General features: G+C 42.9%; 1 protein-coding gene across 1 annotated transcript in view; it reads left to right on the plus strand.

Moving 5' to 3' along the window:
- USE1 (unconventional SNARE in the ER 1) overlaps positions 1-23,910 on the plus strand; it is a 93,030-nt gene that overhangs the window by 10,812 nt on the left and 58,308 nt on the right. Inside the window, exons 2-3 of the mRNA XM_073547813.1 lie at positions 1,628-1,677; positions 22,444-22,522. Of these exons, the coding sequence (XP_073403914.1) occupies positions 1,628-1,677; positions 22,444-22,522 (129 nt within the window). The remainder of the gene's footprint in view (positions 1-1,627; positions 1,678-22,443; positions 22,523-23,910) is intronic.

The following is a 23,910-nucleotide window of genomic DNA, read 5'->3' on the forward strand; positions in this document are numbered from 1 at the left end:
ACGTCATCTCAGGTGATTCGCGCAAAGCATCACTGGGACCAGAAGATGCTGGCAGCGTGGTGAGAGGCGGGAAGGACTCCGGGGGCCATCAGAGGGTGAGTATATCCTGATTTTTTTTTTGGTTTTATTTCTATTTTTTACAGGATTATGGTACCCAGGGTCTGGAGGACAGTTTCCTCCAGACCCTGGGTACCATCCGCACATGAAGCGCTCACTTTACGCATGGTGGGCATAGCCACATGCGTAAAGTGAGCGTTTCAATGCAATCCTATGACGGCGGAATCGCTGCGATTCCGCACAAAGAATGAACATGCTGCGTATATTTCTGCTATGCGATTCCGCAGCGGAAAAATCCGCAGCATTAGCACAACTATGCGGAATCCCATATGATTGCATGGGGATGCGTTTTCTTAGCATTTTCACAGCAGAAAAACGCCGCGAAAATGCTACAAAAACGCAACGTGTGCACACAGCCTTACAGCAATATCTGACCGACCAGAAGGCTGAGGTAACGGTCACAAGCTCTCAGTGTAAGTCTATGAGAACCTTGTTCTGGTTCTCATTACATTGGGTAGTGACTTCCGGGTCGCCCAGTAAGCACTGTCGTGATCAAGCAGGTCGCCGATAACAGGTGAAGACTGCGTCTGGCAAGTATAATACTGAGGGCAGAGAACTTAGATTAGTGACGCCACTCCAGCACTGCAATAAATAAAAGCAGGAGTGGGGCTTTAAAGCATTTTTATTGTCATTGTCAAGTTGAGCCTACCCCTATACTGCAATAAAACTTGGTTATTTGGGGGGTTGTATCTTATGACAAGAAAGTACTGTATATGCCACTAATATCTAACTAATAGGTGCTGGATGCTGTCTCGTATCAAGAGAATAGAGGTCAGCTTCTTCCCCATAAGCAGCCTAGAAAGAAAGAGACCATGCATTCAGTTCTCCATTGTAGTTTGTGTGAGACCATCCCAGAAACATCAATGACTATAGTAGCACTCATGCATGGCCTCTTCTTATCCTTATATACTCTTTTGTGTTATACAGGAATTAGGACTCCCCTATTCTGCCAAAATATGGGGCCCCAATTATGATCAGTGTTCAACGTCAATATGTAACACTCCTTACAGACTCTTTTTCCTGACAATGAAAGTACATGTGAGCAGCTACATGGCACGCTAAAGCACATCAGTGACCAGATGGTTGAGGACTGAACAAAAGGGGTTGGGCTTCCCAGCCCGCCGCAGCTTGGGCTTCCCAGCCCGCCGCAGCTTGGGCTTCCCAGCCCGCCGCAGCTTGGGCTTCCCAGCCCGCCGCAGCTTGGGCTTCCCAGCCCGCCGCAGCTTGGGCTTCCCAGCCCGCCGCAGCTTGGGCTTCCCAGCCCGCCGCAGCTTGGGCTTCCCAGCCCGCCGCAGCTTTAAATTAAGAAACTTGAGAATTTTAGAACCAGATCCACATGTTTATATGTGCCCCATACCAGTTGTGTGATCTGACTTTGTGTATCAATGCTACTTTTATCTGCATGGGTCTTAATATGAAGTTCATTGTGTTGTCAACAGAGAATCGTAGAAATGAGACCAACCAAATATAATAATGTATTTTATCTTATCTCACTGCTTCTTTCCTTCAGTTTGTTGGAGCGCTAGAAGAAATGCTTACTTCAATTAAAAAGGACTCCAGGTATGTGCCGTCTCTAATCTACGGACAATTCTATTCCATGTCCAAGGTTGTTCCCAAATGCTGTTGCTGATGTTACGATCTGTATTTATAAGCCATAGCAGCGCAAACCGCTGTTGAAGAGGAGGGCCTGTTGCTCTGTTAGAGAAAATGGCAAGGAATTGTGATGTTACACTTCTGTGGCAGCGCCACCAACTGTTTCTGCTGAAGATTTTATTGTTATGGACTGTTTTAGCAAAGTACAAAAACAAATCCTAATAACAAAGGAAGCTATGTGCCAAATAATAAAATTGCAATATTTTATTGAATACATATAAAAGGATAGCACTATAAAACATGTACAAAATAGTGATAACAATGTGCAAAAAAAAGCCACATCATTAAGGTGAGCAAAAAGCTATCAAAAAAATCCCATAACAGTATATGAAAAAGGAGTGAAAAAACTCTTGGCAGCAATCAAATCTCAGGACAATAGAAGAAATCACCCATGTGTAGTAGAATCAATATAAGTCCTAAATGGTACTAAGGGGCCAAGTATAAGAAGAGGCTCAAATAGTTGCCTAAGTGTCCAAGAAAAAAATATACAACTCCAGGTAGAGAAAATTTAATCCATGTGACAGAAATGACCAGAGTACATATTAGATATTTGAAAGCTAAGGTATAAGGAAGATATGTAAAAGAAAAAGTGTTACATTACCTTACGTAGTAGCGGTACCCCAACGCGCGCTTCGCGTCTGCTTTTTCAAACTTTTTGAATTTCAGATTATTTGAGCCTCTTCTTATACTTAGTACCATTTAGGACTTATATTGATTCTACTACACATTACCACGTTATTTTTTTGTAACCAGTGAAGGTAAAGCAGATATCTGTGAGCTGATCTTATCAGTCTGGGAAGGTCCCTGGTTAGTGGGCCCTTCCCAGCCTAAAAATACCAGCCCACAGCTGCCCCAGACGTGGCACATCACATTAAATTGCCTTTGGTAATTGAGGTTATGGGACTTGGGGTTGATGTCAGCTGTGTAGTGTCCAACACACAGCTGACATCAAGCCCTGGTGATAGTAAGGGAGAGCTGTCTATCAGACACCCCCATTACTAGTATTTTATATTAGTTCAACTGAAACGCTTCAAACTATATAGCAAATTTTATAATGTCCATAAAATTATTCAATGAACAGGAGATGTATGTCATAATAAAGCATTGAAAGGTTTATTAGAGAATTATATTAAATACAGAGGGATAAATGTCTAAAAGCAAATAATATCTTAAGGTACATAAGCATGCTGGTAAAAAATCCAAAATAGACATGGTATGGTGAAAAAAAAGGTTCCCAACTTCGCTGAATATTTTTCTGAACATTATGAAAACCACAATTACTAGCACTGTAACAAATAAGAAAAATGCACACCCAAAAATACTTTATTAAAATAAACAACCCCTAACACTATCCCTCATTAACCAATTTATTACAAAAAGAAAAGTTCCCACGTAGGTCCACCATAGTCTACTGAATGCTGCGTAGTCCAGAGCACAGCGTGACTAGGAACGTCTGAAGAGCAGCTACGTTTCTTACGTCACCGCCCCTCAGCGGAAGTCATGACCTGGCGCTTCAGAAGAGCCGTGAAATCAGTAATGTAGCTGCTCTTCAGACGTTCCTAGTCACTCTGTGCTCTGGACTACATCGCAACCAGTGGACTATGGCGGACATACGTGGGAACTTTTTATTTTAACAAGGGATAGTGTCGCGGTGTTTATTTCCATAAAGTATTTTGGTCCTGGCAGCACATTGTCCTGTTTGAGAAAGACTTGCATTGCTGAAAGTAATAGTAGCCTATGTGCAAAGAGCAATCTATTATATGTACTGTGCATCTGAAGCTTTTGAGGATTTCAGTTCACTAGAGGAAACCATCTAACATGAAGGAGCTGGAACAGTTTTGCGTTGAGGAATGGGCAAAAATCCCAGTGGCAAGATGTGGAAAGTAGGATTGAAAGAATAGCTTTGGATAAGTGCTTATTCAAATAGCTATAGCGCTTCCCTAATAGCTGCATCGGGAACTTGGATAGCTGGAGCGCTCCCAATAATCAGCTTTTCGGCGCCGTAGCTGCATGTGTCACGGCTGTGTGACAGTCACAACACACAGGATCTCCATTAGTGTGTTGTGACTGTCACACAGCCGCTACACATGCAGCTGTGGTGCCGGACAGCTGATTATCGGGAGCGCTCCAGCTATCCGGGTTGCCAGGCAGCTATTCGGTAAGCCCTATAGCTTTTCGGATAAGCACTTATCTGAAGCTATTTGCTCTTCCCTAGTGGAAAGCTCATAGAGACTTCTCCAAAAAAAACTTGCAGCTGTAATTGTCACAAAAGGAGGCAGGAGACAATCGGTGGTGGGTGTTAGTTTACACAGAGCAGGAGGACTACGTGGCACAAGGCAACTACTGTATATACTCAAGTATAAGCCGAGGCACCTAATTTTGCCACGAAAAACTGGGTAAGCTTATTGACTCGAGTATAAGCCGGGTATGCATTGTCCCCTCATCCCTGTCCTGGTATGCGTGGCTCCCCGTTCCTTGTCGTTATATGCGTGGCTTCCTGGTCCCTGTAATTATATGCATAGCTCCCCGGTCCCTGTCGTTATATGCGTGGCTTCCTGGTCCCTGTCATTATATGCATGGCTCCCCGTACCTGTCGTTATATGCATGGCTCCCCGGTACCTGTCGTTATATGCATGGCTCCCTGGTACCTGTCGTTATATGCATGACTCCCCGGTCCCTGTCGTTGAATGCATGTTTCATATTTAAAAAAACAAACATCCTGCTCACCTTCCTGCGCGCCCTCGATGCATTTCTTTCAGGCACCAGCAGCTCTTCCTGTGCCAAACGATCACATGGCCCCGCTCATTAAGGTAATGAGTATTCCCTCAACGCCTATGGGAGAGGCGTGCATAAACATTACCTTAATGAGCAGGGCCACGTGATCGCCTGGCACAGGAAGAGCTGTCGACGCCGGGGCCAACGAGATGCTGCGAGGGCGCACAGGAGGGTGAGTTGGACGTCTTCTGGAAGCCGGCGGCTGCAGGTGTCACTGTGCTCGCTATAAGAGAAATGAATATTCATTTCTCTTTAGCAGTGGGCACAGTTACAGCCGCAGCCTCAGGTTCCTACTTCTGTTACCTGCTGCTCTGCCGTTCCCCCTCCCCTGCCAGCCCTCTGGGACAATTGACTTGTGAATAAGCCGAGGGAGCGTGTTCAGTGCAAAATATGTGCTGAAAAATTTTGCTTATGCTTGAGTATATACGGTAGTTTATTTTTCTAGTGATAATCTCCTTCTGATAAGTGATTTTTTTTTTAAACTACAGCAAGTGACACATCGCTGGAATTGAGATCTCTGCCCCTACATCATGATGCTCTCATTAAATAGTAAAAAATGATACTAACAGGTTACCTTTAAGACAGTGTCATGTGTCTGATCTTTCTGTTTTTTTTTATATACGCAGCTAATAGCAACAGTGATCTAATGGTATTTTTTTCTTATATTTTAACATTTTTAGTCCAAAATACACAATTAAACATTGTGTGTAAAGGTGAGAATGTGCTGTTTTTTTAATGGACAACGCATTTAATAAAGTTGCTGCAGTTCATCAATTTTTTGCGAATAAAATGCCTGCCCTGATAAATCTGCCCCACTTTTGCAATATTCTGTTTTTACATATAATCTTGCAGGTTTCCAGAGATGTTTTTAAAATAATGATCATAACACATCTATGAAACCATTTTTAGTTCTTTCCATGCCTCAGGAAAATACTCAGACGTATTTTAACCCCTCTGTTCAGGACCTGCGCTTCTGTGGGTAAGGTAACAGCATCTGAGTCATGCAGTTTCACTGAATAAGAGGATTTCACCTACAAATAATACTTTATCTGTGTTTTCATCTGATTTCCGTGCTTTGTGCTGAAGAAAGAACGTGTTGTCGTAATTACAGGAACACATGTAGACTCCAATAACAATATGCCACACCACCTCATGAGCCACTTCCGAAATGTCATTGTACAATTCCCTTACTGTGTTTTCATTATATTACTCATAGAATTGCTCAATTTGGTCATCCAAACCGTGAATGGGACATTTCCCAACATTTGCCCTATAGCCTCCTCCTTAGAATAATTGATGTTCACGTTAAAGGGAATCTGTCACCTATTTTTTGGCATATAAGATGCGGCCACCACCATCAGGAGCTAATCTACAGCTTTCTGTAATGCTGTAGATAAGCCCCCGATGTAACCTGAAAGATAAGAAAAACGAGTTATATTCTACTTACCGGTGGGGGCGGTCCGGTTCAGGTCCGATGGGTGTCGCGGTCCGGTCCGGCGCCTCCCATCTTCTAGCGATGATGTCCTCTTCTTTGCTTCTGTTGAGGGCAGAGCAGAGTACTTCAGTGCGCAGGCGCCGGACCTCTCTGACCTGTCCCGACACATGCGCACTGCAGTACTCTGCTGTGCCGTCAACAGGGCAGAGCAGTGCGCCGCAGCCGCGACGGGAATCAAAGAAGAGGACGTCATCGCTAGAAGATGGGAGGTGCCGGACTGGACTGCGACACCCATCCGACCTGGACCGGATGGCCCCCCCCCTGGGTGAGTATAATATAACTTGTTTTTCTTATCTTTCAGGTTACATCGAATGCCAAAAAAATAGGTGACGGATTCCCTTTAGAGCAGAAAAATAAAGGACGGTAATTAAAATTAAGCAAGACCACTAGTGTTGTCAGTTTTGAATGAGCTTCTCAGTAGCTGTGATTTCTTGCCATAATACATTTCTGAGGAACGAATTCTAGTAAAACAACCAATATGACTGCACTTTCTTTTATCAAAATTGCCTAACTGAATAAAAAAAGTCAATACCTCTAAGTAAAATATAACATTACTCTGGGCTTGTTGCTCTGACTTCTGATTTACTAACGTGTGATCATTATTTAAACGGAATCTGTCAGCAGTTTTTTGCTATGTAATCTGAGTGCACTATGTTGTAGTAAAAGATACCCAGTTTCTAGCAATGTGTCACATACTAGACTCTTTTTTTTTTTTTTTTTTTTTCTTTTTCTGTACAATCCATGTTTTGTCAACAGGAGATTATCACTACAGGACAACTTGGCATGTGCCTCTAGTCCAACCACACCCCCAGCAATGATGCTGTCACTATACAATGTACACAGACCACTGTGTAGTGGGCTCAACATCTGCGCTCTGCTGAGTCTGCAGCATGGAAACTTGTGATTCTTTAGTAACAGCTACTACACCCAGTATACTAACAGATATATTCTAGCTATTCATATGTACAGATCGGGTGAAGTAAGCATTGAACACCTCACCAATTTTCTAAGTAAATATATTTCTAAAGGTGCTATTGACACAAAATCTTCACCTGATGTCTGTGACAACCCATCCAGTCCACACTGGCAGATAAATCAAGCCGTTGATGTTCAGAAATTGTGTAACATTGATAAATTACATAGGGAAGAAGTATTGAAGACATGAAGAAAGAGAGGTGCAAAAAATCTATAGAAGGTCATGACACCAGATGAAATCTTATCAGTAATTAGAAAGCAATCCTGCCATTCAGTGTAAATTATCAGCAAGTTCAACTGTGTCATTACCAAGGTGCCTCACAAGAAACATCTTGTGAGCTTATTCAAGGCCTTCACAACCTTATTGTTGCAAAACATACTGGTGGTATTGGCTACAGAAGAATTTTCCCTTCACCCATGATGGCACACCTAAAAGAAGGATCTGAGACCACAAGGAAAAGTGCTTGCTCCAGCTTAAGCTCTCCTCCCTGGGTACTCTTGACGATCGGATACAGCAGCAGCAACCAGCATCATCATGGACACAGTAAAGGGGGCAGCTGTTCAAGTGGCAAGAGAGGCAGCCATCCCAGCCAGAGGAGCAGAGGGTCTCAGGACTCCTCAGTGTCCAAACAGAATGCTTTATGTATAACAGACAGGACTATGAATCCGGTACCCTTAAAGTGACAGCGGGTGGTGAGTGATATTAGTGACTATCGCCCTTTAAATAGGCGCCGTGTTTTTTGTTTAACCCCTTAGGGACAGAGCCAATTTTGACCTTAATGACCAAGCCAAATTTTGCAATTCTGACCACTGACACTTTGAGGTTATAGCTCTGGAACGCTTCAACGGATCCCATTGATTCTGAGAATGTTTTTTCATGACATATTGTACTTCATGTTAGTGGTAAAATTTATGAAAAAAATGGAAATTTGGCAAAATTTTGAAAATTTAGCAATTTTCAAATTTTAATTTTTGTACACTTAAATCAGAGAGTGGTGTCAGACAAAATAGTTAATAAATAACATTTCTCACATGTCTAGTTTACATCAGCACAATATTGGAAACATATTTTTTTTTGGCTAGGACGTTATAATGGTTAAAATTGACCAGCGATTTCTCATTTTACCCAGGTATGTGGGGGCAGACTATGGTATCCCGTAAAGCAGGGTTACCCAACTCCAGTCCTCAAGACCCACCATTAGATCATGTTTTCAGGATTTCCTTTATATTGCACAGGTGAAGCATTTATGACCAAAGCAATACTAAGGAAATCCTGAAAACATGATCTGTTGGTGGGCCTTGAGGACTGGAGTTGGGGAACCCTGCCGTAAAGGATTCAGACAGGCTAGTTAAAGCCTTTAGGTCAACAATGGGCTTAAAAGAAGAGAAGATGGCTAAATCACTAGAAAACTTGATTGTCGGAGGGTTGAAGCAGAGAAAGTAGTTCACCTTTCCGGTTAATAAGATCCAGGCACTCATTGACAAAGAGTGGAGAAAATCGGTGCCTTGCCCTCATCTTCAAAAAAGAGATATCCATTTGAGGAAAAAGACTCAGAGATATGGGAGATAAGGTCCATAGGATTGATGGGGTGGTATCAAAATCCTCCTAGAGGTCAACCTTACCATTTGAAGATTCTGGAGTGCTTAGAGATCCATTATACACTGCTCAAAAAAATAAAGGGAACACTTAAACAACATAATATAACTCCAAGTAAATCAAACATCTGTGAAATCAAACTGTCCACTTAGGAAGCAACACTGATTGACAATCGATTTCACATGCTGTTATGCAAATGGTATAGACAACAGATGGAAATTATTGGCAATTACCAAGACACCCTCAATAAAGGAGTGGTTCTGCAGGGGGGGACCACAGACCACATCTCAGTACCAATGCTTTCTGACTGATGTCTTGGTAACTTTTGAATGTTGGTTGTGCTTTCACACTCGTGATAGCATGAGACGGACTCTACAACCCACACAAGTGGCTCAGGTAGTGCAGCTCATCCAGGATGGCACATCAATGCGAAATGTGGCAAGAAGGTTTGCTGCATCTTTAAGCGTAGTGTCCAGAGGCTGGAGGCGCTACCAGGAGACAGGCCAGTACACCAGGAGACATGGAGGGGGCCGTAGGAGGGCAACAACCCAGCAGCAGGACCACTACCTCAGCCTTTGTGCAAGGAGGAACAGGAGGAGCACTGCCAGAGCCCTGCAAAGTGACCTCCAGCAGGCCACAAATGTGCATGTGTCTGCATAAACGGTTAGAAACCGACTCCATGAGGATGGTCTGAGGGCCCGACTTCCACAGATGGGGGTTGTGCTCACAGCCCAACACCGTGCAAGATGCGTGGCATTTGCCACAGAACACCAGGATTGGCAAATTCGCCACTGCTGCCCTGTGCTCTTTACAGATGGAAAGCAGGTTCACACTGAGCACATGTTCACACGTGGAGAGCGATCTGCTGCCTGCAACATCCTTCAGCATGACCGGTTCGGCAGTGGGTCAGTAATGGTGTGGGGTGGCATTTTTTTGGAGGGCTGCACGGTGTTGGGCTGTAATAGTATTGACCCGAAGAATAAAACTGCCTTATCAATTTTGGCACATGACATAAACTGACCCTTCAACCACCACACCCCACCCCCAAAAAAAATAAATTCCTGAATTGCTGATTTTTGTTAATTCTGCTTCCCAAAAATCGGAATAGAAAGCAATCAAAAAATGTCAAGTCTGAATGGTACCAATAAAAATGTCAACTCATCCCGCAAAAAACAATCCCTCACATGACTCTGAGGGCCAAAATATGGGAAAATTATAGTTCTCAAAATATGGCGATGCAAGGCACTAGTTTTTGTAATAAAAAGCGTCTTTTAGTGTGTGACAGCAGCCAAACATAAAACACGTGGAGCAGCGTAAAAAATATAACCAATTCTTCACCTGCTGTTGTTTTTTTTCATTCTGCCTCGCAGTAAGGCTCGGCACACTCAAAATGGACCTCAGTTTGTTTTAAAAAAAAAAAAAAAATCCTATTAGCCCTTAGAAAAAAGTAATACTTGGAGCTAAAACAACATTTTTGTGTTAAAAATGTAATTTATTCTTTCTTCTTCGCTCAATAGTATAAAATTCTGTGAGGCACATGTGGTGTCAATATGATCACTGCACCACTGGATGAATTCATTGGGGAGTGTACTTTGTAAAATGAGTTCACATATAGGAGGTTTCTGTTGTTCTGGCACCTCAGGGGCTCTTTCAATGTGACATGGCACCCTCAAACCATTCCAGCAAAATCGGAACTCCAATATGGCGCCTCTTCCCTTCAGAGCTTTGCACTGTGCCTCAAAAGTAGTATTCCCCTACTTATGGGGTATCGGTGTAAGCAGGAGAAATTGCTTTACAAATTGTATGGTGCAGTTTCTCCTGTTACCCTTATGAAAATGCAAAATTTGGGCTCAAATAACTTTTTTGTGGGGAAAATGTGATTTTATTATTTTCACGGCTCAATGTTATAAACTTCTGTGAAGCACCTGAGGGTTCAAGGTGCTCACCACACAACTAAATACATTCCTTGAGGGGTCTAGTTTCTAAAATGGGGTCACTTGTGGAGGGTTTTCACTGTTTATGCACATCAGGGGCTCTTCAAATGGGACATGACGTCCCCTAATGATTCCAGGAAATTTAACATTCAAAAAGTCAAATGACGCTCCTTCCCTTCCAAGCTCTGCCTTGCACCCAAACAGTGTTTTTTTTTTACCACATATGGGGTATCTGCATGCTCAGGAGAAATTGCACAACAAATTTTGGGGCCCATTTTTTTCTATTGCCCTTGTCCAAATAAAAAAATTGGATCTGAAGTAAATTTTTTGTGAAAAGTTAAATGTTCATTTTTTTCCACCTTCTAAAAATTCCTGAGAAGCAACTTAAGGGTTAATAAAGTTCTTGAATGTGGTTTTGAGCAACTTGAGAGGTGCAGTTTTTATAATGCTGTCACTTCTGGGTATCCTCTATTATATAGACCCCCTCAAAGTGACTTGAAATGTGAGGTGGTCCCTAAAAAATGGTTTTCTGTTTTTTTTGGAAAAACGAAAAATCGCTGGTCAACTTTTAACTCTTATAACTTCCTAACAAAACCTTATAACTTCCCAACAAAAATAGTGCTGATGTAAAGTAGACATGTGGGAAATGTTGTTTAACTATTTTGTGTGACATATCTCTGTGACTTAAGGGTATGGAAATTCCAAGTTTGAAAATTACAAAATTTTTGCCAAATTTTCATTTTTTTCGCAACTAAACGCAAGTCATATCGAAGAAATGTTACCTCTATCATGAAGTACAATATGTCACGAGAAAACAGTCTCAGAATCAATGGGATCCATGGAAGCGTTTCAGAGTTATGACCACATAAAGGGACGGGGGTCAGAATTGTAAAAATTGGTCTGGTCATTAACTTGCAAGCCACCTTCGGGGTAAAGGAATTAAAGAGAACCTGTCGGCAGGATTGTGCTCAGTAACCTACAGACAGTGTCAGGTCGGTGCCGTTATACTGATCACAATGATACCTTGGTTGATGAAATCCGTCTTGTGGTTTCTGTTTAATCTTTATTATCAGTTTTGAGTTACTGATGTGCTCGTTTTCTGGGGGGGGGGTCTTCATGTGGTGCTCTGCCAATTTTAAATACTGAATATTTTATAATAAAATCACTTTTAGCAGGCAGGCTCCTGCACTGCAGCATGATCGCATGTATAATGTGCATTTAATTATTTTATTTGCTAGTATAAATAAACTCAGAAAAAAAATTCTGTCAAAACAGTGCCGGCCGCGCCTGCGCAGTATCATCTCTCGGATCGCTGATAGATGCTACTGTGCAGCACAGCCGACGCCATTTTGAGACTGAATGTTTTGTTTGCATTCTCTATTCTTGCAATAGGGAATGTCTTACTGAGTGTCTGGGGGGGGGCGACCATCCCTGTATGAATGGAGCAGAGATGCACTTACTCAACCTCCACTCCACTTATCTGTAGGACAGCAAGAGAAAGCAGAGTACATATCTTGGTAAATTTCCAGGTATGGAGCGAAGGCTGAGCAATACTCACTGGCACTCAATTCAGACGGATCACTGCAGATCCTCCTTCTTGAGATCACTGGATTACGTAATACGGGAAGTAGATCGCTTTCAATTTGTCAGAATACCCCTTTAATATCTGTTCTCCATCACTGATCTTGAGAGAGAAACTGCTGTGGTTACATTTTCTGAAACTCGTGTCACACCACACGGGAAACTGCTCCGATTTTGCATTGTCTTTTTTTGAGACACTAAATCCCAATCCACCGAAGGACCCATTGGCCAGGAAAGACCAAACAGGATATAGTTAATCAATCATTTTTATTATATTGGTAGCAAAAATTAAAACCAATTTAAAAACAATGTGCACGTATGGGGACAATTTTACCACAATTGTAAAGTAATAATACGAACCCAATTATAGTATATTCACATATGTATTCCTCACATATCAAAAATGATGAAAATGACTTTTTGTGCAAGCAATAAAATTATACAAAAAAAGTGATATTGAAAAAAATCAAATAATACCTCAATATTCAATTATTTACTGCAATATAAAGTGCAATGTGCAAAAAAACCTATGTTAATGTTGAAACCAATAACTGCTGCAATATAAGGTATAAGGGTAATGATTCCCTGATGAAGGTAATAATCCGAAACGTGCGTCTGGGTGCACGCTAAAGGGACGTGGTGACCCTTAAAGGTATATGAATTATTTCCCTGGATTCCTTTCTAGCACTGCACTTTATGCAAAAGTCACTATGACTCTTTTTGTATGGCAATGAGAGCCTAATGATTATGGTAGTTCTTTTGCACATGCACACTGCACCTTATATTGCAGCAGTTATTGGTTTCAACATTAACATAGGTTTTTTTTTGCACATTGCGCTTTATATTGCAGTAAATAATTGAATATTGAGGTATTAATTATTTGACTTTTTTCAATATCACATTTTTTGTATAATTTTATTGCTTGCAGAAAAAGTTATTTTCATCATTTTTGATATGTGAGTAATACATATGTGAATATACTATATACTAGATTAAGGCCCGATGCTATCGCATCGAGAGGATAGTGACACACCTCTTGCCATGTTAACCCTCAATACACACACACCTCCTTAACACACACTCCTCTCACCTTTCACCATCTCCACTCACGTCCATTCACTCTTTCACTCCACATACGACCCTTTCTCTCACTCCGTCTCTCATACTCACACCGTCATCATCGCTGCTCCACAATCCCCGACATCTTCTTCCGCCGGCGCCATCCTGGATCCCGACATTGTCTACGCCGGCGACATGTTCTTGCGGCCATGCCATCTTGAGTATTCTGAAATCCTGCGAGTGGACATTAGTGGCTCACCATTGTCATTTTGAAACACGACTGCTACTTCACTGACAGTGGGATTATTGTAGCGTCGAGGGTCTTGAGTACGATCTTGTTTAATAGCCATAGTGATGTTTGGCATGACAGTTCCGTTTTGTAGAGGTTTAATTTTTTCTTGTTCTTCCACATCACGTAACATTTGATAAGCTTCCACAAAAGGATTAATAGTTTGGATTTGAAGGGCAATAATGTTCATCAATGTAGGATGACATTTTTGATTTTCTTTACATCGTAAGCGTTGTTAGTTTGCGGTAGTGGTATCGAGAATGTAAAGTTGGGCAAATGCGCGTTGCTGGTCATCTGAGGGATGTAGTGTTTCAGTTCTATGATAGATCTGGCCATGTATGCGGAAACAGTATGGGCCATATCCAGGAGGTGGTGAAATATTTGCACCCATGGAGGCAAAAGCAAAGGAACTGTTAATACTTCGAATATTATCCATGAAATTTTTGCTAAATTCACTTTGCCCTTTCAGCAAACGTGTAAAGACATCAGGATATTGTAGTATGTGTACATGGACTTTACCCTTCTGACAGCAGAGCGTAAAGTTCTTATCAGAAGGTATCTCTGCTACAAAATGCAAAGCTTCGCAATGCTCACATACATGGGTCATGTCACCACAGCTGTGTTCGGTAATACTATTTTCATCATTAGTGAAAATGTGAGGTTGTAGTAGAAGTGCATGTCCAACCGATGGGGTGCGCCTAGTTTTGAGACCAACGTATATTTGTCTTGGTTGCACTTTCTGCGGGCTAACTGCAGCTTGTATGTGAAGAAACTGTGCGTTGGTATTGACTAATGGTGGTATTGATAGGGCAGAAACAGATTGCTGATTAGTTATGTCAGTGAACGGCATATGGGATGAAGTGTGGTAGTAACTTGTTCCACAGCATCCTGTTGTGAGTCTACTAATAATGATGAGGAAGAAGCCGTCTGTTGTTGGCGGTGATGGCGTGTAGAGGCTTCTTCAGCCAATGTAATAGATTTAGAGTTAGGGGATTCGTGTGTGAGACGACGGCGTTTATAAGCCTTAATCTTGTCAAGTCGATGCTGTTTTTCCTCAGGAGTCTCATTAGCACGGCGTTGTTTTTGTCGTAGTGCTAAAGCTGCTTTCCTTTCACTGGCATTGGCATACTGTGCATCGGTATTGAATGGTGGTATTGATAGGGCAGAAACAGATTGCTGATTAGTTATGTCAGTGAACGGCATATGGGATGAAGTGTAGCAGTAAATTGTTCCACATGCTGATGTGGAAGCATCCTGTTGTGAGTCTAATAATAATGATGAGCAAGAGGCCGTCTGTTGTCGGCGGTGACGGCGTGTAGAGGCTTCTTCAGCCAATCTTATGGATTTAGAGTTCGTGTGTGAGGCGACGGCGTTTATAAGCCTTAATCTTCTCAAGGCGATGGTGTTTTTCCTCAGGAGTCTCATTAGCACGGCGTTGTTTTTGTCGTAGTGCTAAAGCTGCTTTCCTTTCACTGGCATTGGCATACTTTTTGTTATGACTCATGTTGGCACAGGTAAAGGAGTCTATTTGGCAGTTATCTGGCAGTGAAGAAGGCGTCCTGGAGTATTGTAGAGTAAACAGATACTAATTGACCCTGTAATTGCCCAGCAGTAGTTATGAAGTGGTAGTGGCAAATTGGCCCTGTAGTTAGACACCGGCAGAGGAGCAAGGCAGCAGTAGTTATGGCGGTAGAGGCAAATTGGCCCTGTAATTAGACACCGGCAGAGGAGCAAGGCAGCAGTAGTTATGGCGGTATTGGCAAATTGGCCCTGTAATTAGACACCGGCAGAGGAGCAATGCAGCAGTAGTTATGGCGGTAGAGGCAAATTGATCCTGTAATTAGACACCGGCAGAGGAGCAAGGCAGCAGTAGTTATGGCGGTAGAGGCAAATTGGCCCTGTAATTAGACACCGGCAGAGGAGCAAGGCAGCGGTAGTTATGGCGGTAGAGGCAAATTGGCCCTGTAATTAGACACCGGCAGAGGAGCAAGGCAGCAGTAGTTATGGCGGTAGAGGCAAATTGGCCCTGTAATTAGACACCGGCAGAGGAGCAAGGCAGCAGTAGTTATGGCGGTAGAGGCAAATTGGCCCTGTAATTAGACACCGGCAGAGGAGCAAGGCAGCAGTAGTTATGGCGGTAGAGGCAAATTGGCCCTGTAATTAGACACCGGCAGAGGAGCAATGCAGCAGTAGTTATGGCGGTAGAGGCAAATTAGCCCTGTAATTAGACACCGGCAGAGGAGCAAGGCAGCAGTAGTTATGGCGGTAGAGGCAAATTGGCCCTGTAATTAGACACCGGCAGAGGAGCAAGGCAGCAGTAGTTATGGCGGTATAGGCAAATTGGCCCTGTAATTAGACACCGGCAGAGGAGCAAGGCAGCAGTAGCTATGGCGGTATAGCCAAATTGGCCCTGTAATTAGACACCGGCAGAGGAGCAAGGCAGCAGTAGTTATGGCGGTATAGGCAAATTGGCCCTGTAATTTGACACCGGCAGAGGAGCAAGGCAGCAGTAGTTATGGCGGTAGAGGCAAATTGGCCCTGTAATTAGACACCGGCAGAGGAGCAAGGCAGCAGTAGTTATGGCGGTAGAGGCAAATTAGCCCTGTAATTAGACACCGGCAGAGGAGCAAGGCAGCAGTAGTTATGGCGGTATAGGCAAATTGGCCCTGTAATTAGACACCGGCAGAGGAGCAAGGCAGCAGTAGTTATGGCGGTATAGGCAAATTAGCCCTGTAATTAGACACCGACAGAGGAGCAAGGCAGCAGTAGTTATGGCGGTAGAGGCAAATTGGCCTTGTAATTAGACACCGGCAGTAAACAGGCAGATGACCAAACAGCAGTAGTTATGGCGATAGAGGCAAATTGGTCCTGTAATTAGACACCGGCAGAGGACAAAGGCAGTAGTTATGGCGGTATAGGCAAATTGGCCCTGTAATTAGACACCGGCAGAGGAGCAAGGCAGCAGTAGTTATGGCGGTAGAGGCAAATTGGCCTTGTAATTAGACACCGGCAGTAAACAGGCAGATGACCAAACAGCAGTAGTTATGGCGGTAGAGGCAAATTGGCCCTGTAATTAGACACCAGCAGAGGAGCAAGGCAGCAGTAGTTATGGCGGTATAGGCAAATTGGCCCTGTAATTTGACACCGGCAGAGGAGCAAGGCAGCAGTAGTTATGGCGGTAGAGGCAAATTGGCCCTGTAATTAGACACCGGCAGAGGAGCAAGGCAGCAGTAGTTATGGCGGTAGAGGCAAATTAGCCCTGTAATTAGACACCGGCAGAGGAGCAAGGCAGCAGTAGTTATGGCGGTATAGGCAAATTGGCCCTGTAATTAGACACCGGCAGAGGAGCAAGGCAGCAGTAGTTATGGCGGTATAGGCAAATTAGCCCTGTAATTAGACACCGGCAGAGGAGCAAGGCAGCAGTAGTTATGGCGGTAGAGGCAAATTGGCCTTGTAATTAGACACCGGCAGTAAACAGGCAGATGACCAAACAGCAGTAGTTATGGCGATAGAGGCAAATTGGTCCTGTAATTAGACACCGGCAGAGGACAAAGGCAGTAGTTATGGCGGTATAGGCAAATTGGCCCTGTAATTAGACACCGGCAGAGGAGCAATGCAGCAGTAGTTATGGCGGTAGAGGCAAATTGGTCCTGTAATTAGACACCGGCAGAGAAGCAAGGCAGCAGTAGTTATGGCGGTAGAGGCAAATTGGTCCTGTAATTAGACACCGGCAGAGGAGCAAGGTAGCAGTAGTTATGGCGGTACAGGCAAATTGGTCCAGTAATTAGACACCGGCAGTAAACAGGCATAGGACCAAGGCAGCAGTAGTTATGGTGGTACAGGCAATGCCAAGCGTCCGCACAGCAAGTCGGCGTGAGGTAAATGACGCAATTTCACGAATGCAAGATGGCGTCGGCGAAATCTCGCGAGATTTCGCCGACGTCGTTAACACCTCTTGCCATGTTAACCCTCAACACACCACACCGCCTCAACACACACTCCTCTCACCTTTCACCTCCACTCATGTCCACTCACTCTTTCACTCCACATACGTTCCTTTCTCTCACTCCGTTTCTCATACTCACACCGTCATCGTCGCTGCCCCGACATCTTCCTCCGCCGCCACGATCCAGGATCCAGACGTTCTCCAGGCCGCCGACATGTTCTTGCGGGACGCCATCTTGGATTTCGTGAAATCCCGCGATATTCAAGATGGCGTCGCCGCAACAACATGTCGCTGGCATGGACGACATCGGGATCCAAAAAGATGGCGTCGGCGAAATCTCGCGAGATTACGCCGACGCCATTTTGGATCCCGATGTCGCCCACGCCAGCGACATGTTCTTGCGGGACGCCATCTTGGATATCGTGAAGTCCCGCGATATTAAAGATGGCGTCGCCGCAACAACATGTCGCTGGCATGGGCGACATCGGGATCCAAAATGGCGTCGGCGTAATCTCGCGAGATTTCGCCGACGCCATCTTTTTGGATCCCGATGTCGTCCACGCCAGCGACATGTTGTTGCGGCGACGCCATCTTTAATATCGCGGGACTTCACGATATCCAAGATGGCGTCCCGCAAGAACATGTCGGCGGCCTGGAGAACGTCTGGATCCTGGATCGCGGCGACGGAGGAAGATGTCGGGGCAGCGACGATGACGGTGTGAGTATGAGAAACGGAGTGAGAGAAAGGAACGTATGTGGAGTGAAAGTGAGTGGACATGAGTGGAGGTGAAAGGTGAGAGGAGTGTGTGTTGAGGGTTAACATGTGCGTGTGTGTGTGGTGACGTCACCGGTTACAACTGGACGGAAGTTGTTACAACCGGAAGCTGGTTAGGGCATTTATTATTATAGATAATTGGGTCCGTATTATTACTTTACAATTGTGGTAAAATTGTCCCCATACGTGCACATTGTTTTTAAATTGGTTTTAATTTTTGCTACCAATATAATAAAAATAATTGATTAACTATATCCTGTTTGGTCTTTCCTGGTCAATGGGTCCTTCAGTGGATTGGGATTTAGTCTCTTAAATCAGTGGCTAACCACTAACTTCACTGAACACTGGTGGTAGTACATATATAATAATTTATCACATATATATATACATTTTAATATATTACATATCATATATAATACTATATCTGGTGTTGGTGTATTTTTTACATAATTGTCTTTTTTTTCGTAGCACGGCTTGCAAATGTGCAGCGCAGCCAAGTGTCACGAGGTGACGGTTCAGGCTCTCCTATCCAAGTATGCCCTTTTATGAATACAGACCCCCATTGTGGACACGGCTTGGCAGCTGTGTGGTGGGGGAAGTATTTTACCGCTGGCTGCTAGAAGTGGAAGGTGGCATTACATGGCAGCCATGCTTGGCTAGTTGCTGCACTTCTGATGTTTGCTCTCTAGCTTGTTGTTTACGGCTTGTTATTGAGTTTGGGACAGAGGTACAGTTATTCTCTGCCCAGATTGTACTCCATGAAAGTGTCCTTGTAAATAGTAGTGTTTTGTATCCTTCCTAGATACAGCACACATAGGGCCACTATTGTCCAGCTTTATTTATGTGGAAATAAAACCCTTGTTTTGGTGTAATAATCCACGTTTCCAAGAGCCATAGGCCAAGTTTTTTTTATGGACAACAGGATGAACGGTAAAAATAGAACAAATAATGATTTCCTGAGCCACAGGGGGGAAATATACAGCACTGATATTGACGTATTCAGATGCATTTAACAGTTCCTGCTTCCTGCTCTTAACGCAAATCGTTGGGAGGGTGGAGTATGAAGATTGGGGTCACTGATTAGCTGCCCTTTAAGTTGGTGTACATGCAGCAAAAATTATAAAGAGCGAAGGTTTTACTTCAGGTTTTCCTCTTAAAATTAAGTGAACGGATGTACCAATTTATAGAGGACTGTGAAATCAGGAAACCTTCCTGGAAAGAAGTGATGGCTCAAAGGTTATCACAAGTGGAAACTGGATATGCGCAAGAACGTTCTAGTAAATCCGATTGCAGCAGTCTTCTCTGAAATGGTGTTTAAATAACTTGTGACCTCACAGATTGTCCTAGAACAGGATTTCCCTTCATCGGTAAATTCTCATGATAGAAGGGTGTAAAAGTTACTAGGATTCCACTAAGTCCAGCAGAGATCCTCAAGCTTTGTTACCTTGAGAACCACGTTCCATTACGAGAGAGGGTCGCAAGTCACATCCAGAGGTCCCAAAACCACTATGACAGCCACAGCTTCCCTACAGAAATCACATCCAGGGGTTCCCACCTTACCCATTATATAAGCACTCCCGCCACACGATCGTATCAAGCTGCAAGCACCATCTCAATCTGGCAATATCCTGTCATTGGCTACAGCAGAACAAAGTGAAGGTTCTGGAGTGGCCATCTCAGTCTCCTGACCTCAGTATCATTGAGCCACTCTGGGTAGATCACAGTTGCGCAGTTCATGGTAGACAGCTCAGGAATTTACAGGAACTGGAGGCTTTTTGCCAAGAAGAGTAGGCAGCTTTACAATCTGAGAAAATAAAGAACCTCATCCACAAAAGACATCAAGCTGTCATTGATGTTAGAGGGGGCAATACACGGTATTAAGAAATGTGGTATGTGAACTTTTGATCAGAGTCATTTGGATGTTTAAGGTTGTCATTATTATTTAAAAAGAGAAAACACAGTAGTTTGACATTAAATGGCTTCACCCAGCCACTAACCATGAGTGGAGAAAAAGTTTTGGTGTTATCATTCATATTCTCGGAAAAAAGGCCAAGAAAGCAAAAATTCTGCCAGAGTATGTAAACCTTTGAGCACAACTGTACATTTCAGTAGGCCAATATTTTGGATTTTAAAATCATTTTTCAAGCTGGTTTTGTATTCTAATTTACTGAGATAATGACTTTTGGATTTTCATTGGCTGTAAGCCATAATCATCAACATTAACAGAAATAAACACGTGAAATAGATCACTCTGTGTGTAATGACTCTATTTAATGTATGAATTTCACTTTTTGTATTGAATAACTGAAATAAATTAACTTTTTGATATTCTAATTTAGTGAGAAGCACTTGTAGGTTGTTTGTGTCAAATTAAGGCCATCTAAAAATTGTTGCAGAGCAAGTATACCCTTTAATGGCAGTGTTATTCCATAAAGGCAGTGGTATTTTTAAGTAGGATAACGTGCCTTGGCACTCTACAAAAGTTCTTCAGGAAGAAGAACATGACAAAGTGTTCAACGTGTCAACTTCTTCAGGTCTATTACTCAATTGATGTATGATCTGCTGAAAGTCCAATCCCTAGATACCCTAGTTCACAACTTTCAGACCTAATGGCTATGGACACTTGTGAGGATATTTTCGGGGGGGTTTTTTTTTTTTTAAATGCATGTATTTTTTTTTTTGCCAAACATAGTTTTGTAGATTTTAAAGTTGAACATAGACTGAAGTCCATCAAGTTCACCATATAGCCTAACATGTTAATTTAGAAGAAGACAAACACAGCATGAGGCAGATACTAATTGCCTCATGTTAGGGGAAGCATTCCTTATCAACTTGACATTCAGCAATTAGACTGGTTCCCCATCACAGACTTTAGTACCAAGACTGGCATCCTGGTCCTCCTTGTACTTTTGTAGTGAATCGACCATTGCTACATGATGTGGCAGAGAGTTCTATAATCTCACTGCTCTTACAGTAAAGAATCGCCTTCTGTGATTATTATTAAATCCTCTTTCCCCTAGATGTAGATGATGCTCCCTTATCCCTGTCGCAGATCTAGGTGTAAAAAGATCATTAGAAAGATCTCTGTTCTGTTCCCCTCATATATTTGTGCATTATTTTAAGATCGCTCCTCCTAGGTCTTCGTTTTTCCAGACTGAATTACTCCAAGTTTGATAACCTGTCTTTGTATTGTAGTTCACTCATTCCCTTAATAACTTTGTTCGCTCTTCTCTGCACTCACTCTAATTCAGCAATGTCCTTCTAAGGCCTCGTCCAGACGTTCAGTATTTGGTCAGTATTTTATATCAGTATTTGTGAGCCAAAACCAAGAGAGGAACAATCAGAGTTAAAGCATAATAGAAACACGTCACCACTTCTGTCTTTAACACCCACTCCTGGTTTTGGCTTACAAATACTGATGTAAGGCTGGTTTCACACTAGCGTTTAACGCAGCGCATCGTGCACGTACATGCGCATGCGTCCTGATCCCTTATCTTTAACATGGGAGCGCATGGTCTAGCGTTTGCACGCGTTCGTATGCATTTTCGTGCACATGCATTTTTTTGTGGTGTGCGCCCAGGCGCACCGGACGCAACCTGTTGCATTTTTGGTCCGTCCGACCTGTCTCAAAAAAGCGTGCGCACGGAATGCGACAAAATAACACATTACAGCCTATGGGAACGCAGACGTGCGCATGGACACGCGCACGTGAGCGTTTTAAATCGCATGCGTTTTAAGAGTCAATGTGGCTACAAACTGGTTAAAATGCATGCGCATAAAATAAGCAAACTCATGCAAAACGCTTGATGCGTTTTTTGTATGCGTTTGGACTCCGCACGCAGCGCAAAAAACCGCTAGTGTGAAAGTAGCCTAACCTCTCCAGATACTGGAAGTATCAATGTGGCCTTCCACACCGGAGATGGTTTTGCCTCTATGCAGAAGTCACTAGTGCGGCCCCACTTGGAATACTATGTTCCTGTCATAAGCAGAGTTTTGAAATTTGGTTTTATTAAAAATGTTCAACCGAAACACAATCCCCCAGCCAGATTCAAAGTATGAATCTACTGATTTTTAAAATGTTCCTTCAAGAGAATGCATGGAGAAAAACAATAACACCACTAATGTAGCACTGTAACAATAATGTGTTGTTTTGAAAGGGGAAGCGTTTGCATATAGTTTCATGAGCCTGCTTTACTTTTTTCATTCACAATTTTAAGTGTGAAATAATCTTTTCTCTTTTTCAACAGTAAGCCTTCTCCAGAGCTACTAATTGAATACTGCAGAAAAGTGGACTTTTTGAAGGGTCTGTTAGAAGCTGAAAAATTGGTAAGATCTGGGAATGGAGACTGTATGAAACTTCCAAACAGAAATCGCAGCGGCCATGTGACACGGAAAATTGCGTCACTCTCTAAGAACAGCAGCACCTACGTTACAGTGATCATTGTTTTTATCTGACTTGGGATTCTGAATTTCTGTTGTACTGGCACTCGCCATACACACACAAACGCCACACACTGACTAGCTGCTGGCTAGATAAAAGGTGAAGCACTGTGAGCGGACAACTGCAAATGTGTTTATAATGAGACAGAATTCAGCTCTGCTGTACTGTATTGGTACAGCTGACGGCACTTTGAAAAGACAATTGTATAGCAAATGTGTTTTTAATGAGACAAAGTTCACTTCTGCTGTACTGTGTACTGCTGTACTGTGATAGTTCTACTATTAATGAAATCAAACTCGTTCTGCTTCCCTTAAAGCTCGGAAGTAAAAAAATAACCTGAAGTAACTCCATTAAGTACATTTGTTTTTCTTTTTTATGATTAAGTGAAAGTTTTCACTGGGGGCATGAACCCCTATATGACACTGACCAATCATAAGCAGGAAGCAAGACTCAAAAGGAAAGAATAACACGTCCCCACAATAGCTTAGAGCAAGTTTCTCAGTGTTTGAGATGTAATGATGCAGCTCTTGTCTCCTGGTCTAACCTCCTGCTTGAGCTAGTTTGGGAGAAGAGGCAGTACAACAGTACTGACAGTGCTATAAAAGGAAGAGAGTTTGTAAGCAGGGTTTATAATGTGACACAGTTAAACTCAGCTGTGCTGCCCCTTCCCCCACAAGGACTTATGCATGAGGATAACCCAGGAGATCAGAGCTGTATCCTTATCCTTAATTATCTTTCACAATTGGTGCAGAATCCAACCAGAGGAGCAGCACTTTTAGACCTAATACTATCTAACAGACCTGACAGAATAACAAATCTGCAGGTTGTTGGGCATCTAGGAAATAGCGACCACAATATTGTACAGTTTCACTTGTCTTTCGCTAGGGGGACATGTCAGGGAGTCACAAAAACCCTGAACTTTAGGAAGGTAAAGTTTGACCAGCTTAGAGATGCCCTTAATCTGGTTGACTGGGACAATGTCCTCAGAAATAAGAATACAGAAAATAAATGGGAAATGTTTAAGAACATCCTTAATAGGCACTGTAAGCGGTTTATACCTTGTGGGAATAAGAAGGGCAATTAACAGTAAAAAGAAAGCATTTAAACTACTAAAGCAGGATGGCACCGTTGAAGCTCTAAAAAACTATAAGGAGAAAAATTCTTTATCTAAAAAAATAATTACAGCTGCCAAAAAGGAAACAGAGAAGCACATTGCTAAGGAGAGTAAAACTAATCCCAAGCTGTTCTTCAACTATATCAATAGTAAAAGAAT

The sequence above is a fragment of the Dendrobates tinctorius genome, unplaced genomic scaffold (genome assembly GCF_039654945.1).
Source record: "Dendrobates tinctorius isolate UK_male_01 unplaced genomic scaffold, ASM3965494v1 ptg000011l, whole genome shotgun sequence".
Classification (NCBI taxonomy): Eukaryota; Metazoa; Chordata; class Amphibia; order Anura; family Dendrobatidae; genus Dendrobates; species Dendrobates tinctorius.